This window comes from Bos indicus, chromosome 23 (assembly GCF_029378745.1).
Source record: "Bos indicus isolate NIAB-ARS_2022 breed Sahiwal x Tharparkar chromosome 23, NIAB-ARS_B.indTharparkar_mat_pri_1.0, whole genome shotgun sequence".
NCBI classification, from domain to species: Eukaryota; Metazoa; Chordata; class Mammalia; order Artiodactyla; family Bovidae; genus Bos; species Bos indicus.
In genome coordinates, this window is record NC_091782.1 from 5,876,071 (window position 1) to 5,896,287 (window position 20,217).

The following is a 20,217-nucleotide window of genomic DNA, read 5'->3' on the forward strand; positions in this document are numbered from 1 at the left end:
TCATTGGAAGGACTGATGTTGAAGCTGAAACTCCAATACTTTGGCCACCTGATGCGAAGAGCTGACTCATTTGAAAAGACCCTGATGCTGGGAAAGATTGAGGGCAGGAGGATAAGAGGATGATGGAGGATGAGATGGTTGGATGGCATCACCGACTCAATGGACATCGGTTTGGGTGGACTCCGGGAGTTGGTGAAGGACAGGGAGCCTGGCATGCTGTGGTTCATGGTGTTGCAAAGAGTCAGACACAACTGAGTGACTGAACTGAACTGATATTAGTGTCTATTGCAAATTTATCCTTTTTTCAACCATTTTCTGGAAGAAAATGTAAGGAACATTTCCAGAAGGTGGGTCTAGAGACTGAGGAATATATATATAGAACCAGAGATCAAATTGCCAACATCTGTTGGATCATTGAAAAAGCAAGAGAGTTCCAGAAAAACATCTACTTCTGCTTTATTGACTATACCAAAGCCTTTGACGGTGTGAATCACAACAGACTGTGGAAAACTCTTAAAGAGACGGGCATTCCAGACCACCTGACCTGCCTTATGAGAAATCTGTATGCAGGTCAAGAAGCAACAGTTAGAACTGGACATGGAACAACAGACTGGTTCCAAATCGGGAAAGGAGTATATCAAGGCTATATATTGTCGCCCTGCTTGTTTAACTTATATGCAGAGTTCATCATGAGAAATGTCAGGCTAGATGAAGCACAAGCTGAAATCAAGATTGCTGAGAGAAATATCAGTGGCCTCAGATATGCATATGACACCACCTTTGTGGCAGAAAGCAAAGAAGAACTAAAGAGCCTCTAGATGAAAATGAAAGAGGAGAGTGAAACAGTTAGCTTAAAACTCAACATTCAGAAAACTAAGATCATGGCATCTGGTCCCATCACTTCATGGCAAATAGATGGGGAAACAGTGGAAAGAGTGACAGACTTTATTTTGGGGGGCTCCAAAATGACTGCAGATGGTGACTGCAGCCATGAAATTCAAAGACATTTGCTCTTTGGAAGAAAAGCTACGACCAACCTAGACAGCATATAAAAAGCAGAGATATTACTTTGCCAACAAAGGTCTGTCTAGTCAAAGCTATGGTTTTTCCAGTGGTCGTGTATGGATGTGAGAGTTGGACTATAAAGAAAGCTGAGCACCGAAGAATTGATGCTTTTGAATTGTGGTTTTGGAGAAGACTCTTGGAGAAGACTCTTGAGAGTCCCTTGGACTGCAAGAAGATCCAACCAGTCCATCCTAAAGGAGATCAGTCCTGAATATGTATGTGTGTGTACATATACATATGTGTTATATATGCATATACATATATGTACACACATGTGTATATATGTGTATATACACATACACATGTGTGTATGTATACATGTACATATGTGTATATATATAGATATGTATATGTGTGTATGTGCACTAACTGTGTACACTAAGTCTTGTCTGACTCTTGCAGCCCCTTGAACTGTAGCCCACCAGGCTCCTTTGTCCAAGGGATCTTCCAGGCAAGAATACTGGAGTGGGCTGTCATTTCCTTCTCCAGGGTATCTTACTGACCAGGGATTGGATCTGAGTCTCCCGCATTGCAGGCAGATTCTTATCAACTTGAGCCATAGGCTTCTCTGGTGGCTCAAATTGGTAAGAATCTGCCTGCAATGAAGTGAAGTCGCTCAGGTGTGTCCGACTCTTTGCGACTCTATGGACTGTAGCCTACCAGGCTCCTCTGTCCATGGGATTTTCCATGCAATAGTACTGGAGTGGATTGCCATTTCCTTCTCCAGGGGATCTTCCCCAGATCGAACCTGGGTATCCCGCATTGTAGACAGATGCTTTACTGTCTGAGCCATCAGGGAAGTCATATATATGAGTAATATTAAAACAGAGTGTCTTTAAAAAATCTGTGGTTCTCCATCACTTTAAGGTGGATATGAATTTAATTGGGTGTCCTGTCTTCTGCTTGACATTTGAAGTGATTATAGGTAGTATGCATTTACTGCCGTTTCGTTACTCATTTCCTGCTTGTTTTTGTAGTCTTATCTGCTTTCTTCCAGAGAAGGCAATGGCACCCCACTCCAGTACTCTTGCCTGGAAAATCCCATGGATGGAGGAGCCTGGTTGGCTGCAGTCCATGGGGTCGTGAAGAGTCGGACACGACTGAGTGACTTCACTTTGACTTTTCACTTTCATGCTTTGGAAAAGGAAATGGCAACCCACTCCAGTATTCTTGCCTGGAGAATCCCAGGGACAGGGGAGCCTGATGGGCTGCCGTCTATGGGGTCATACAGAGTCGGACACGACTGAAGTGGCTAAGCAGCAGCAGCAGCTCTCTTCTGCTTTTAGGGTCTTCTGGCGTTGTTTGGTGAGGGCCGGAGCCAGCCTGAGCTGGTGCTTCTCCCGTGCTCAGTGCCCAGGCCTGCCGTACGGGGAGGGTCCGGGTGTAGGTTGCTGAAACAGAAGGCCCGAGGGTCAGGTCTCAGTGCGCGGCTCCCTGGTGCACTCTCCCCGCTCCTAGCGTGACACCCTCACTCCAGAGAGGACCAGCGCTGGAGCTGAGGGCCTGCTATGGGCCCTCGGCGTGGACCTGGGCATGGGTCGTGTCGCCCGGCTGCAGCCCGTCACCTGGCCTACTTTCTGCTCTGCTGCCGGTTTCAGGAGCAGCAGCGGTCCTCCCACAGCTAGGGCTGAGTCCCCCGTGTGCCTCACAGCTGTGGCTCAGCGCTCACCCTGTGTGGTCCTAGGAGAGCGGGAGATGTTCGGGGAAGCACACTGAGTGCAGCCGCCTGCCCTGGCCAGGCACCACGGTAACTGTCCACGTGAGTTATTTCATGACAGGAGGTCTGGGTCAGGAACATGGAATTGACAAGCTGCCACCAACCGGAAGAATTTGGGAAAGGTCAAAAGGAGGCTCCACGTGTCCAGCCACCTCCCAGAATCTTCCTCCCTGGAATCCATCTTAGCTGAGCAGTGTGTACACCGCCAGGAAGGACCAGAGTAACTGGCCAGAGACAACCTGGAAACTAACCCCACCCCCATAAAACCCGGGACTGCGAGCCTGGCAGGGCAGTCCTCCTAGGTTCCCTTACCCCACTGCTCTCGGCCCGGGTGCCTCTTCCTGGTAAAGTCTCAGGCTTTCTCAGCATGTGTCTCTTCAGACAATTCACTGCCGAGTGTAAGGGCCCCCTTTCAGGGCCTGGATGGGTGGTGAGGCTCTGGCTGGGGAGTGTGTGTGCCAGAACAGTCGCGGGAGACCAGCCAGTGACTTTCTGTGTGTTGGTTTCAGTCTTACCCTCTCTGCCTTGTGTTTGGGAGTAAGCAAGGCTGTGCATGTTCTTCAGGAGTGGAGTCCAGGCTTCCTACAGCCCTCCCGTGAGTCCCATGGCCCTTCAACCAACCAAGAGGACTCATCTTTCCAGTGGTGGACCCCAGAGCTGGAGTCTTCAAAATGTGGCTTGAAGCACTCACTGCTCAGGACTGGCCGCTGCCCATGTAATCGGCTTCCTCTTCGTGTCCCCTGCGCCACGTGATCGCTTCTTTCCCCTTCCTATCAGGTTGTGCGTGGGTTTTTCTTACTGCCTCGGGTGTATGAGTCTTACTGCCAGTCTCCCATCAGTGTTCAGTGAGACTTGCTCCACGTGTATGCTTGATGTTACTGTTTTTATCCTGGAGTATAGCTGACTAACAATGTGATAGTTTCAGGAAGACAGCAAAGGGACTCAGCCATACATATACATGTATGCATTCTCTCCCAAACTCTACTCCCATCCAGGCTGCACATGACATTGATCAGAGTTCCCTGTGCTCTACAGTAGGACCTTGTCTGCTAGTTATTCATTTTAATTATAGCAGTGTGTACACGTCCATCCCAAACTCCCTAAATGCCCCTTCCCCTATCCTTCCCTACTGGCAACCACAGGTTTGCTCTCTAAGTCTGAGAATCTGCTCCTGTTTTGTAAGTAAGTTCATTTGTATTGTTACTTTTCAGATTTCACATATAAGGAATGTCATACAGTATTTCTCCTTTTACATACATTCTTGGTGGGAAGTAGCTCCCCAAATTGCTCCTCTGCCATCTTGATCTCCTCCCTTGCTTTTGTTTGTTTTTTTTCAGTTGCTGTGTGGAAAGACTTGTGCTTGGAGATGTAAATAAAATTGGCCCAAGCCTCCAACCCTCATCCTATCAAATACACAGTGATTTTCCTGTGACTTTTGTGAATTCTTAGGTTACTGAGAAGTCTTAGTCCAAGGTGAGTTAGCCACATCCAATCTGAGAATCAATACAAATATTGGGGAATTTCTACTCATGTGTCCAGAAGGGAGCTATTAGGGAGTGAGATTACTCATCCCGTGGACTTTTCTTTATTTTCAACTGCATCCAAATAAATAGACTTTCCCCACACCCTCCTTTTCAGAGTCCCCCATGGTGAGATTGTTTTCATTGTTTGAAGTATGCAGATGGACTCTTGATAACTGAAACAGATTAGATTTAATTATAAAAACTATCTCAGAAACCAGTTTCGCAACATAGCTCTATTAAAATATATCAGAGAAATGCAAATCAAAACCACTATGAGGTACCATTTCACACCAGTCAGAATGGCTGCGATCCAAAAGTCTACAAGCAATAAATGCTGGAGAGGGTGTGGAGAAAAGGGAACTCTCTTACACTGTTGGTGGGAATGCAAACTAGTACAGCCACTATGGAGAACAGTGTGGAGATTCCTTAAAAAACTGGAAATAGCACTGCCTTATGATCCAGCAGTCCCACTGCTGGGCATACACACTGAGGAAACCAGAAGGGAAAGAGACACGTGTACCCCAATGTTCATCACAGCACTGTTTATAATAGTCAGGACATGGAAGCAACCTAGATGCCCATCAGCAGAGGAATGGATAAGAAAGCCATGGTACATATACACAATGGAGTATTACTCAGCCATTAAAAAGAATACATTTGAATCAGTTCTAATGAGATGGATGAAACTGGAACCTATTATACAGAGTGAAGTAAGCCAGAAAGAAAAACACCAATACAGTATACTAACGCATATATACGGAATTTAGAAAGATGGTAACAATAACCCTGTGTACGAGACAGCAAAAGAGACACTGATGTATAGATCAGTCTTATGGACTCTGTGGGAGAGGGAGAGGGTGGGGAGATTTGGGAGAATGGCATTGAAACATGTATAATATCATGTATGAAACGAGTCGCCAGTCCAGGTTCGATGCATGATACTGGATGCTTGGGGCTGGTGCACTGGGACGACCCAGAGGGAGGGTATGGGGAGGGAGGAGGGAGGAGGGTTCAGGATGGGGAACACAGGTATACCTGTGGTGGATTCATTTCGATATTTGGCAAAACTAATACAATATTGTAAAGTTTAAAAATAAAATAAAATTAAAAAAAAGAAAAAAATATTAAAAGTATTTTTTTTAACATTTAGAAAGGAGTTATTAAGAATGTACAGAGTTAAAAAATTTTTAAGAATTTAGAAGACATTTTGGTATGAAGTTGCATGTATTAAAGTTCCTAATTTAGTAATTAAATTGTGTGACTTTATAAATTAGGATTTCTTTGGAAGGAATGATGCTAAAGCTGAAACTCCAGTACTTTGGCCACCTCATGCGAAGAGTTGACTCATTGGAAAAGACTCTGATGCTGGGAGGGATCGGGGGCAGGAGGAGAAGGGGACGACAGAGGATGAGATGGCTGGATGGCATCACTGACTCGATGGACGTGAGTCTGAGTGAACTCCAGGAGTTGGTGATGGACAGGGAGGCCTGGCGTGCTGCGATTCATGGGGTCACAAAGAGTCGGACACGACTGAGCAACTGATCTGATCTGATCTAATCTGATAAATTAGTGAGCTTTATTAGCTACTGAACTTACCTTTATAATATTTAGATGAAATCTGAAACCAATAATAAATCACCCAAGGACATGTTAGGTATCTTAGAAAATTAATTAAACCCTTCATTCAAAAGATTTAATTAAGTCATTTGAGAATATCATCTACTTTTTTTTGTTTGTTTGTTTATCAAAGTAAGAGATAGTATAGTCTCTTTATACATAACACCTTTCCTTAGTCCTGATATGCAGTATGAATGTTTGAATGTAGGCTTGATTCATTTGGGATCAGTTCTAAATGAAGTGAAAAAATCAGTAGCTTAGACTATTAAGGCACTTAAAATGTATTATCAAATAAATCAACATGCCCTGGGGTCTTATGTCTACATAGGAGAACAACCAAGTAAAGACAATACCTAAGCCTTTTAGATTATATACAATATAGTGGGTATTGAGTGGATATCGTGAGTAGGATGAAAATCATTTAAAATCCCTTTGAAGACTAAGTCAGCCATAAATTGCACATGTGCATGCTCAGCTGCTTAGTTAGGGCCAATTCTTTGCGACTCTTTGAACTGTAGCTGCCCAACTCCTTTGTCCGTGGCATTTTTCAGGCAAGAATACTGGAGTGGGTTTCAATTTCCTCCTACAGGGGATCTTCCTGGCCCAGGAATAGAACCCATGTCTCCTGCATCTTCTGCATTGCAGGCAGATTCTTTACCCCTGAGCCAGCAGGGAAGTCCTCAGAAGTATATTAAAGAAAATGAAAAACAAAAATGAGTAGTTAATATGTCTGTTGAAGCTGAGAGTTTAAACTGGGTGTTAATAGTGACTTCATCTTTGATTGCATAATGGAAATTTAACAGCTCAGTGCATCTTCAGTAATAATGATGCAATTTGATAATATAATTCAAAGATAAAATACATGAAAATGTTGACTGAAATAGGACTATACACCGTATTTTATAGGGAAAATTAACTCCTGGGTAATATGCCAAATTTATAATTTGGAGTATTTAATTGGACATTAATCAAGTATAACATAGCACATTAGCTATTGTACACTTTAAATAAATATCCCAAAAGAGAACATTTAAGCAAATCATTTAAAGTTTATTTGGATGGTTCATGGGATTTGAAACTGAGAACTAAAATTTATTATATAGGATCTTTAAAGCTAATGCCTGCTTTGAATTGTGTTGGTGGAACCATGTAAGCTTTAGTCAGAGAACAGTTATTGAATTCCCAGTTTCCAGATGAAATAGAAAGAGGAAATGGAGTGAAATCTATCTCTACATAAACAAATCATGCCCCTTATTAATAACGCTTCAGCTGTATAAGATAAACTGGTAGGATTTGTAATACTTCAGTCCTCTTATTCAGTAAAAATAAGGAAAATGCAAATCATAATCCAGGATTTTTCTTGGATAAATGAGAGATTATTTGTTTAAAGGGACCATTGTGTGGAAGAAGAGGAGGAGAAATAGAATTTCTAAGCAAGAACGTCCGGAGAAGGTGGAGGAGGGGAGGGGACGGTATACTTTCACCTTATCACATTCAACCTAGGAATACACAGGAAAAATGCAGAACACAGACCAAGGGATGGTGTTTTTCTAGCTCACCTTGCAGACTTCTCACCTGCACTTCATCAGGACGAGGATGAGATGAGGATGAGGTAGATGTCTGTGTTTGGAAATTTCCCAGTGACCTTATTTTCTAGAAATTCTCAGGTAAGATTTTAAAGAACTGAGCTCTTTTCTGAAATTTTCTGGTGATTTGGTCTCTGCTGACACAGGTCGGTGGCTTGAACATTTTCTAGTTCTAGGTGATGGACAGGAGCATTCAGGCATCACTCAACTGCTGCAGATTCATCCAGGCCTATAGATATCCATTCTATGATGTCAGTGCTTCCCAGAACATGTAATTTGATCTAAAGCATAGACCAAATATCAAGTGTAGACTCCATAGCCATTTCGAATTTTAACGTAAAATTCCCTGACCTTCAGAATCATGTAAACCCTCTTTACACTTCACTGGTCAACCCCTTCTTTTTCCACTTCGAAATCTGTCAGAAAACTGCAGAGAGTTGAGTAAATAAGCGGAGGAGGTGCATGTCTTCAACAAATATCTACCAATAACCTACACAGCAGGCAATAGGGTGATGCTGAAAAATTGTTTGGATTCTTCATAAAACTTCCAAAAGCCATGCCTCAAAGATTTGTGATGGAGGGAGATATCCTGTGCAAAAAATCATGAAATCCACACCCAACCTGACTCAGCCTGCTTGGGGGAAAACCAGCAACAGTGTACATAAAACTAAAGCAAACTTTTCAGATGTCCAACAGAAAGGGGGTTTCTTCTCTGTTTTCCAATATTCCAATATTTTAGTCTAATCAGTCCACATTTTAAGTAAATCTCTCAGCTTTTTAAAAAAATTTTGGCTCTTACGCAAATTTTTACTTTTTTATTTAAAAAGAATTTTTCTTTATTTGGTTTCCCAGGTGGCATTAGTGGTAAAGAACTCACCTGCCAATGCAGGAGACATAAAAGACACGGGTTCAGTCCCTGGGTCGGGAAGATCCCCTGGAGGAGGGCATGGCAATTCACTCCAGCATCTTTGCCTGGAGAATCCTATGGACAGAGGACCCGGGTGGGCTACAGTCCATGGGGTCACAGAGTCAGATACAACGGAGTGACTAAGCATGCACTGGTCCTTTTATACGTTCGTGACTTCTCAAGGTCTTTTAATATACTGGTGCTAAAAACTATTCATTTGTTCATTCATTCGTTCTTCTACAGAATTGATGCCAAATGGGACTGTCTGCCCTTTGCTTTCCTCTAAGGCTTGCAGTTTCCCCTGCTTAAACTGCACTAGAGAATCTGGGCTGGCGATCAATCAAAGCAGGCTTTCCAAACAGTGAAAAACTGTAGCATTTAAAACCCTTCTGCCAGTCTACCAGTAATTTTTTTGAGTGGGCTGAAGAAGTGAACAGAGGGGGAAGAAAAGAAAGAGGGGCCAGAGATGAACCCAGCAGAGACGGAGAGAGCCCTGACTTCATTCAGATGCCAGCTTCCAGCTGAATCTAAGACCCAGCTCTGTGCCACTCTTGGAATTGTGACAATTTCCTGCATCCGTTCTATAAATACAAATTCCCTTGCATTTAATCTTGTCTCAGTGGGAGCCTCTTACTTGTAAACAGTTCACTTCCAGCCAGTCCAGTTCAGTATTACTAAATGGGCAGGACCAGAAGGGGGTGACAGAGGGTGAGATGATTGGATGGCATCATCAACTCAATGGACATGAGTTTGAGCAAGCTCTGGGATATAGTGAAGGACATGGAAGCCTGGCGTGCTGCAGTTCATGGGGCCACAAAGAGTTGGACAGGACTTAGCAACTGAAGCAGCAAAATGGATATCACTGGGCTGCTAATAGTGACTGAGTTCTGTAGTAGGCACTAGGAAGCAAAGAGAAATCAGACATGACCACCAATCTCAAGATGTCAAGTGCCCTTGATTTACACAAACACAAACACTAGGGCATGCAAGGAAGCATTATCCTAGTTGCAGATTTCTCATAATACCTGAAAAGGTCAATAGGGGTCTCTCCTGATTCACTGAACTGCTGTTCACTGTGACTTACAAACCACCAGAGTATTTATGGACTTACTTACTTTCTTTTCACGATCTTGGGAATAGATTATACTAAGCAACTGTAGATGGCTAAATGAGACGGATTTAACTTTATAGTGCTAAAACAGCTTTTACAGTCCCATGCAATTCTAAAGATATTTTCTTAGTAATCAACGAGTCAGAGTTTCCATTTCAAAGACAGTTATTAGAACCAGCATCTTAGTCATTACTGGTGGGATTGCAGTAGACACAGGGGATGCAAGAAGGCACAATTAAGATGAGAGACTCTCCCACACAAGGTTCTTATCAAGACTAGGGAACAAATAATCTGCAAGAAATAGAAAACAGAGATGAAAACGAAAATGTTGCCAATATTGCTGTTGACAATATGCTCACTGGAAATAAGATGAATTCGTTTTCTTGTTTTCCTCTTCATGTGGTTTTAAACTGGGGTTATGTGAAATTCTTAACTACTGAAGAGAGAGCCTAGCCTTTGATTTTCAAAAATATTTTGCTGATTCCTCTTAATCAGTTAGTTCCTATTGTCTGAAGCTGTGTGTATGCTGTGGGCTCAAAGTCAGCTTGACTGTGTTGCCTTCTGCAGATGACCAGCTGAGCAGGCGATGAAAGAAAACAGGTAATGTGACTGGTGGTGTGATGCTCTGGGCTAGGACTCAGACCTTCCTGTATACACTGATACAGATATACCATTGATCTTCTTGGGCTCTCATAACATTGCATTGGTCTTCTTGGGCTCTCATAACAAAGAACCACAGATCGGGTGGCTTGTTCAACAGAGAGTCTCACAGTTCTGGAGGCTGCAGGTTTGAGGTCCAGCTGTTGGCAGGACTGGTCTCTTCTGAGACCCATGTCCGTGGCATGTAGACAGCCATCATCTCCCTGTGTCCTCACAGGGCCTTCCTCTGTGCTCCCCGATGCCCAAGTCCCAACCCTCCTCTTCATACAAAGAGGCCAGTCGCATTGGATTAGGGCCTGCTCATTGTCTCAATTGCTTCCAACTCCAATCACATTCTGAGGTCCTTAGGGATTAGGACTTCCACATATGAGTTTGTGGCCGGGGAGGGAGGGGTACACAATTCAGTCCAGGATGGGCTTTACTGCCATCTGTGGGTTATAGTAGGGAGGTGATTAAAGAAAATGGGTTAATGAGGCTGTGTTATGTAATGGACCCTGGGCAGAAATCCTGGACACCAGCCCTGACCTGTTGCTACATTAAAAAGAGAGTCAGTAACTGGACCTGTGGTTACCCAGGCCTGGACTCACCCAGGCCTGGACTCAGGCTTTAAAGCTGTTTGGAAATACTGGTTTTTCTAAGATTTGGCTCTGTTTTATCTCACATGTAAAAATGTATTTCTTTCTTAATCCTTGCACATGTAAAAAAATATTGACAAGCCTAATTAATGTCATGGGTTAAAGTGTGTCTGTGTGTGTGTGTGTACAACTTCGAAACTATTTCTTGGATGTTCATTAATAAAAAACTCCTCAGGCTTTAGCAAATACAGAATTTACTACTAAAATACACCTAGGTAGCTTTTGTATTTCTCCTTAAGCATGGATCCTTGGAGAATTATATTCTCTTTTAAACACTAAAAACAGTCCACTCAGAAGAGGGACTGCTAACCATCAGCTATTAAGTAGTACTGCCTCTAAAAAATGAAAAACAAAAAAAAGGGGGGCCATCTGGGATACAAGAGCGTGTTTTTATGGGTCTCCACAGGATCCTTGCAAGAATGCATGCAGTATGAGTGGAGTCCAAAGTTTTGGAAACCAAAGAACAATTCAGAAAAAAAGAAAAATATTTTTCTGAAAATAAGACAGACAAAAATCACACAATACTCCCCATGTGATAGGTATTTTGAAGTTAAAAATCAGTTATGTTTTTCATCACTTTGTCTATTTAATGTTTATTTCATGAGAGAAGTATTTCATGTTTTATTTTCAGCTTTCCAGTGTTCGCTCCCAAATTATTTGATGCAATATGCCATGGATGGACATTAAAGTTGCAAAGAGTCAGGTTGTGGGTGAATTTACACCGACTAAGCCACTAGGCTGGGTAAAGTGACCCTGAGAAGTTATATATATAACTGTGTTAGTCTCTCAGTCGTGACTGACTCTTTGCAACCCCACAGACTGTAGCCCACCAGGCTCCTCTGTCCATAGAATTCTCCAGGCAAGAATACTCGAGTGGGTTGCCATTCCCTTCTCCAGAGGTTCTTCCCGACTCAGGGACTGAACCTAGGTCTCCTGCATTGCAGGCAGATTCTTTACCATCTGAGCCACCAAGAAGTGCTTTATAATCTCCATAATCTTTATTAGTTTTGCTACAAAACTATAGTACACCAACAAGCATTTGAGGAATTGAATATCTTCCATTAACAGTAGAAAGACAATATAAAGGCAATTATTAATGCAATACATATTTTACAAATCTTCTATAAAAATGGAGCATCTTCCATTTAATCAGTCATTAAGTGTGATTCTGGAAAATAATAGGATAAGCTATCTTATAGGTAAAGGTGGAAAATTGGTTAAACGTCATTTCTTTGAAATAGTAACTCTTCATCTTTTGTAAAAAGGTAGACCTGAACTGAAGGAAAATCAATGTACAATCTTAGAAGGTTGGACTGGTTGCTTAGAAAGATTATCTGTACATGTTGACTTTCTAAGAGTATTCCTGTCCTCTGCCTTGGCTCACTCACCAGCAGCGAGAAGGGGAGGGCTGAGTCTCCATCTGAGCACAGCTCCTGAAGGACTCTGATAATAACGTGCACTGAAGAAGGCAATGGCACCCCACTCCAGTACTCTTGCCTGGAAAATCCCATGAACGGGGGAGCCTGGTGGGCTGTAGTCCATGGGGTCGCTAAGAGTTGGAGACAACTGAGCGACTTCACTTTCACTTTTCACTTTTATGCATTGGAGAAGGAAATGGCAACCCACTCCAGTGTTCTTGCCTGGAGAATCCCAGGGACCCGGGAGCCTGGTGGGCTGCCGTCTATGGGGTCGCACAGAGTCGGACACGACTGAAGCGACTTAGCAGCAGCAGCAGCAGTGTGTTACCTGTAGGAAAGTGAGAGGCCAGCCCCAGCTCCCTGTTGCATCCAGCACTTCATCCTTGTATCTCAAACACTCCTTACTGTAACTCCTGGCTGCTCAGTTCTCAGCTGGTTCTTAATTTGTACGTGTGCGTATGTATGTTTCGTTTGGCTCGTATTATAAACAAATATGAAATAAAAACAATTTGTATAAAGAGTTGTGGAAATCAGTGATGGATAGTGATTCCATATGAATGGATGTCAATAAAAGAGACATGGGCACAGCTGTGAGGAGATGCGCTGTGAAGTCAGAATGCCTGTGTTCACCCACTGCCAGCCCCCGACGCCCACCGCCGCCTCCCCATGCCCACCAGCCGCCTCCCCCACACCCACCACCCACCCGCCTCACGCCCACCAGCCACCTCCCTCACGCCCACAACCCGCCCCCCACCCGTCTCCCCCACGCCCACCCCCGCCCCCCCCACGCCCCCCCCCACCCTCCACGCCCACCGCCGTCCCCCCTCGCGCCCACTGCTGCGGCCCCCACTCCCCCCCACCCCGCCCCGCCAATGCCCACCGCCAGTATGTTCTGAGGAGCTTATGTCACTTCTACGGTTTCTCCCTCTGCAAAATGGTTGCCTTGTATGGTTGTAAGAATCAAATTGATTAACACATGTAAGAAACTCAGAGTAGCATTTATCACACTGTGAACATGATAAAAGTGATAGCACTGTTTGCCAAATAGAATGCCTCTGGTTAACTGGTGTTGCTGATCTCTCCTGCTGGTTTTGATGAGGGCTCCCTGTGGGTCTGACATGTTTGCAAGGACCTCTGGGAATATCTCCAGATCTCAGCTGCTCCAGAGAACCAGGTTCCTCCCTCCTTCCTTCCTTTCATCTTCTTCTCTTCCTTCATCATCAAATATTTATTAACCAAATGTTAGGCATGATGCTAGAGTTACATGAGTCAGGCAAACTTGCAACTTCAAGGAACTGACACTTTGGATTGAAAGAGGAGAGAATTCGAGGCACTGAAAACTAAACAGACCATTTCAATGCAGCCTGGTATCACTGTGCTAGAATTAAACACAGGATTCTAGTGGGCTGCCTAGAGGGGCATCTGACCCCGAGTGTGAAGTGGTCTAGGTAGGAGAGGAGATGGACTTGGGCAAAAGCTACCTGGAAAGGTGAAATCTGATTCAGCCTGAGTACTGAAGCATCTTTCAGGAATTAGCCAGACTTGGATGGAAGAGAGGCTGAGGGTGGAGAGAAACGTGCATTAGCCTGTTGAAATGTTTAGAGGTGGCACATTTGGAGGAGATAAGTAGACCCCCGAGTCTAGTGAGGTATGAAGGGGATCAACCGGCAAAGGCCTTTCAGTCCATGCTAAGGTGTTTGGAAGTTTCTCTAAAGCTTGGAAGAGCCACTAGAGATCTTAAGCAGGAAAATGTTAGTAACTCACGTGAGTTTCAGCAAACTCCTACATAGTGGGGAATGGATTAGAGGGAGCCCAGATCAGGAGAAAGGAGGCTGGCTGTGAGGATATTCTATCGAGGCATGGGAAGGCAGTGGTAGGAGGTCTATGACGTGGGTAGCATAAGGAAATGCAGTTCTCAGAACTCAGTGGCTGCTCAGGTTTGGAAAATGAAGAAAGAGGGACACATCAGGCTGACGTTTATTGACAAGACTCGGACAGCTGAACCGTGGTGAAGCCTGTCACTGAGATAAACAGCTACAGGTGTGGGGCCACATATAGTCCTTTCTCAGCCTTTCAATATGAACTGCTTGCAGAATGCTTCAATGGAGGCATTTATAGTGTCTGGGAATCAAAATATATGGAATAGAGAAATAGATTTAGGGGGCTGGGCATGTGGGTTGTAACTGATAACCTGGGATTATAAGCCAGCCAGCAGGACACGTGTACTGAGCAAGATGCGAATAGACCCAGACAGATGTAGCAGCATCAGCATTTACAGTGTGGTGGGCTCTGCACCTGACAGGTGGGAAGGAAGGAGTACTACGAATCTGATGGCAAAATATCTGGGAGAATATGGGACTGTCCTGGTAAGGAGCTGCAAGCTTCAGAGGAGCAGAGACCCTGCATGTGAACATGCAGCAGCGAAGAGCTAGGTTGTGGAGAGGAAGTTACCACCAGGGAGGCTGTGGCAGGAACTAGGCAGGCACACAGCACGCTGGGGAGGGTTGATGAGGGTGCACACGGTTTAAACAGAACAAAGGTCTGCACTAAACACATACAGCTGACCTTTGAGCAACACGGAGGGGACGGGCACCTGCCCCAGGAAAATCCAGAATCTACACGCAACTTTACAGTCAGCACTCCACATGCACCTCATCTGCATCCTCAGATTAAACCAACCAAGAGTAGTATAGGTCTGTAGTATGCAGTCAGTTAAAAACAAAACAAAAAAGTGCGTATTAGTGGAACCAGCACAGTTGAAACCTGTGTTGTTCCAGAGCTAACTGTAGTTGATTGTGAAGAGGATGGTGGAAAAATGGATTGTGGTGAAGTACCTAACCGTGTAGAGATGATCACACAGGAAGAGGAAAGACAGTCACAGAGGTGAGTGCTTAGCAGTGACCCCAAACCAGCAGAGGTCTAATATGAGGACACTCCCAAGGAGCGCAGGCTGAAAAGGAGGTGGATGAAGTTTTGATTTTTTAATTTTAAACTTTCTTTATTTTTGCTGTTGCACATTCATCGCTGACTATATTCCATGCATTTAAAATGTTTTAATTAAAATTGTATTTTATTGTGGTAGTTTCAGGCACAGCAAAGTGATTCAGTTGTACATATACATGTATCTGTTCTCCTTCAACTTCTTTTCCCATTTAGGTTGTTACAGAATATTGAGCAGAGTTCCCTGTGCTGTACTGTAGGTTCTGGTTAGTTACCCATTTTAAATAAAGTTGTGTGAGGTGGATGCATTTTGACAAAAGCAGTGTGAGCCTTGGCATCTTGGCACTGAAGAGTTCTCTCCTGGCAGTAGAGGCTTGCTTTAATAAAATGTTCCTGTGCTTGGATTGAATTAGAGGCCTTTCCTTTGTCTCACTGTCGAGAAGCTTGGCAGAGAGTGACTGTAACAGATCCATTCTGCCTCTGCCTGGCCCCTACTTGTTTAGGGATGGGAGTTGTTCATTTCTATGGTGCAATTAAAAGGAGGAAGCAAAGCTTCTTTGAGTACCAACAATTATCCCAGCACTTTGAGGCTCTTGTGTCACCTCATTATATTACACATAAGGAAACAGGTTCATCAGGTGCAAAATGCTCAGACCCCCCGGCTATGAGGTCACAGAGCAAGAATGGTGCCCCGAGACGCCCTTTATTAAATCTTGCAGTTTAGTCACTAAGTCGTGTCCAACACTTGCGGCCCCATGGACTGTAGCCCGCCAAGCTCCTCTGTCCATGGGATTTCCCAGGCAAGAACACTGGAGTGGGTTGCCATTTCCTTATCCAATGCATGAAAGTGAAAAGTGAAAGTGAAGTCGCTCAGTCGTGTCCGACTCTTAGCGACCCCATGGACTGCAGCCCACCAGGCTCCTCCGTCCATGGGATTTTCTAGGCAAGAGTACTGGAGTGGGGTGCCATTGCCTTCTCAAGCTGGGGGCCATCCTGACACTCCTGAGAACTATCACTGTTACCAAAGAACCAAGTGGCTCATAACTAGGCTGTTTTTCATTCAGCTGTGAATTCTACAAACATTTCCTAAGTGCCATCCAGCTGTCATGCTATTACCAAAAATACTGGCAATACTTGTAACAACTAGCATTTATGGAACAGTTACGGAGCTCTAGACACTATTGAAAGTATGTTACATGTTTTAACTCATTGAAGACTCTCAGCTACCTTTGAAGCAGGTCCCATGACAACCTGCATTATTTTAAAGGTGAGGATACTCATCTTTTTATATTACATTGATACATAGTCCTTTATATATTATTTTCATTTTCTACTATAAGCATGTGCTAACTTCGTAATGAGAGAAAAACAAGCCAAAGGTAAAGCGATCATTCAGCAAATAATATTAGATCCAAATGTATGAGCTCAAGGCTTGTGAGCCTGCCCAGGAAGAAGGAGGTTCCGGAGGAGCTTTTCCACCAGGTGCTTTTTATCACATAATTGGCACTTCACTAAGCTCATTAAACACCTTGCTGATTGGCCCAATAGTTCCTAACAGGAATACCAGGTACTGGTTGTAAAAATAACACAAGGACCAAATATTCACTTTTTTTTTTTTTTTTTTAGATCATTGGCATTTGTATCGTAATTGTGCTACTCATCCTACCTTCTCGTATGAATAAGCCTGTATTTCTAAGAAATAATAGTGTACTTTCAGGTTTCTTGGCTTTCTGTGCTTGAATTCAAAGCCATAAATGATACTATAATGGATTTTACAGCTGTTAGTTAAATATTCTGGGAAGAGGCCAGTGTGTTCAAAAGATAGGAAAACTGGAGAAGGAAAAATATTTACCTAAATATAAAATAAGAAGTGTTACGGGTGATGCAGAAAATTTTAGAGAAGCTATTGAAGTTTTAGGGGTTTCTTCCAACCCTGAGGAGTCACGTATGAAGTAGAGTGCTTCTCACTTAAACGTGTTGTTGTGTCTGATGTTTCAGTCTATTCTTTCTTTTATTGCACTGGAGTTCCATATCATTGTTAATATTTTGAGCATTACTTTGTCATTAGTTGTAAAATAAGATTTCTGTTTCTGCTTAAAATATGCAATCTAAAAAGATGTCCTGTGTTCTTCAACATGGTTTAATTACATTTAGAAGTCATAATATTTAGTAGAATATATTTCTGGTTTTCCTTTACACATGAGACCTATTTTTATGGAAGTAGCTTGGAGAATATATAATCCAGGAAATAAATCAAAGTCTATCTGGCACACTGAGAAACAGAAGGAAGTAGATGTTAATTAAGGCTATATCCTGATAGATAAGAGAAAAGGACAGACAACCCAGTGAGTGCAGATAGATAATATGGATTATTCAGGGACTCCAAAATCTGCTTGCATTCTCTATCATTTATTAGTTGTTAATTATCTTAATAGTTTACTTTTGCTATATAACCTTTGTTTAAATATTATTACATTAATGCAATATCTTTTATTAACCAAAATCTTTATCATTTTCAGAACAATTTTACATTTATTATCTTATTTGATCATTACAAAAACACTTTTGAGGACTGAGAAAGTACTACTATTTGTCCCAAGTTATGTAATTATCATTATTTAAAGTTCTAAACTTTATTTCCGGGCTCTGTGTTCTGTTCCATTGATTTATGTGTTTGTTTTTATGCCAATACCATACTGTTTTGATGACCATAGCTTTTATCAAGATTGCTGGGAGAAATATCAATAACCTCAGATATGTAGATGACACCACTCTTATGGCAGAAAGTGAAGAAGAATTAAGAGCCTCTTGATGAAAGTGAAAGAAGAGAGTGAAAAGGCTGGCTTAAAACTCAACATTCAGAAAACTAAGATCATGGCATCTGGTCCCATCACTTCATGGCAAATAGATGGGGGAAACAATTGAAACAGTGACAGACTTTATTTTCTTGGGCTCCAAAATCATTGCAGATGGTGACTGCAGCCATGAAATTAAAAGATGCTTACTCCTTGAAAGAAAAGCTATGACCAACCTAGACAGCATATTTAAAAGCGGAGACATTACTTTGCCAACAAGGGTCTGCTAATCATGTATGGATGTGAGAGTTGGACTATGAAGAAAGTTGAGCGCTGAATTGATACCTTTGAACTGTGGTGTTGGAGAAGACTCTTGAGAGTCCCTTGGATTGCAAGGAGATCCAGTCAGTCCATCCTAAAGGAAATCAGTCCTGAATATTCACTGGAAGGACTGATGCTGAAGCTGAAACTCCAATACTATGGCTACCTAATGCGAAAAACTGACTCACTGGAAAAGACCCTGATGCTGGGAAAGATTGAAGGCGGGAGGAGAAGGGGATGACAGAGGATGAGATGGTTGGATGGCATCACCAACTCAATGCACATGAGTTTGGGTAGGCTCTGGGAGTTGGTGATGGACAGGGAGCCTGGCGTGCTGCAGTCCATGGGGTCGCAAAAAGTCAGACATGACTAAGCTACTGAACTGACTGATAATATAGACGGAAATTAGGGATCCTCAATACTTTCAACTTCTTTCTTTTTTCTCAAGACTACTGTGGCTATGTGAGGTGTTTCATGGTTCCATATACATTTTAAGATTGTTCTATTTCTGTGAAAACTGCCATTTGAATTTTGATATGAATTGTATTAACTTTATAGATTGTGTTGTATGGACATTTTAACAATATTTATTCTTCTAATCTATGAGCATGGATAGCTTTCTATTGATTTATATCTTCTTCAGTTTCATAAAATCTTACAGTTTTGGTTGTGTAGATTCTAAACTTTAAAAAATACAAGAGAACCTATGTATAAACTCACCACAACTATTCCCATATATTTTGATGCTTCCCAATTCTTTTACCACATATGTGTGTAATATGGGGCTTTTGCAGGAAGATATAATATAGCTCATGTATTTGACAAATATTTCTTGTGTGCTATAAATGCGGAAGAACAAGATAGATCATGTTTCTGCCTTCATGGAACTTATGTTCTTGTAGGTAATATAATATGCAGATAAATACATATCTATTACATTCAGTTCAGTTCAGTCACTCAGTCATTAGGTAATAATAGATGCTTTGAAGAAAAATAAAAGTGGCAAGAGGGTACAGATTGAAGGAGGTTCTGTTTTATAAAATGTGATCCGAAAAATGCTTTTCTGATGGGCTAATATTTGAACAGAAACCTGAGTGAAGGGAGTGTGATAATTCTGTGATCTATGAGGTAGAGGACATTTCAGACAAAGGGAACAGCATTTTCAAAGGCCCTGAAGAAGGTTTATTTACTTATTTTTGTAGAAAAATCAAGAACACCCAAATGGTTGGAGAGAACTGAGGGTTAAGACATTTCTAAGGGGAACTATTTATCTAGTTTTGCTGCCACTAGCCACCAGAATTTTGACTCTAATTGTCAGATCTATTAACCTAGATAGCATATTCAAAGGCAGAGACATTACTTTGACAACAAAGGTTTGTCTAGTCAAGGCTATGGGTTTTCCAGTGGTCATGTATGGGATGTGAGAGTTGGACTGTGAAGAAGGCTGAGCACTGAAGAATTGATGCTTTTGAACTGTGGTGTTGGAGAAGACTCTTGAGCGTCCCTTGGACTGCAAAGATCCAACCCGTCCATCCTAAAGATCAGCCCTGGGTGTTCTTTGGAAGGAATGATGCTGAAGCTGAAACTCCAGTACTTTGGCCACCTCATGCAGAGATTTGACTCATTGGAAAAGACTCTGATGCTGGGAGGGATTGGGGGCAAGAGGAGAAGGGGACGACAGAGGATGGGATGGCTGGATGGCATCACCTACTCGATGGATGTGAGTCTCAGTGAACTCCGGGAGTTGGTGATGGACAGGGAGGCCTGGTGTGCTGTGATTCATGGGGTGGCAAAGAGTCGGAAATGACTGAGTGACTGATCTGATCTGATTTACCTAGTTTAAGTGTTTATTTATAAACATTTTTGAATCGGGAATTTAACCTTAGATTTTCAAAGACTTCTAGATATGTTGAGAATGACTG

At 42.7% G+C, this 20,217-nt stretch overlaps 1 protein-coding gene across 1 annotated transcript; it reads left to right on the forward strand.

Annotated features, from left to right (window-relative positions):
• Nucleotides 1-12,837: 12,837 nt before the first annotated feature.
• LOC139179078 (uncharacterized) lies at nucleotides 12,838-13,212 on the forward strand. Its single transcript, XM_070778357.1, has one exon. It carries the CDS (start codon nucleotides 12,838-12,840, stop codon nucleotides 13,210-13,212), a length of 375 nt encoding a protein of 124 aa, XP_070634458.1.
• The last annotated feature ends 7,005 nt before the right edge of the window (nucleotides 13,213-20,217 follow it).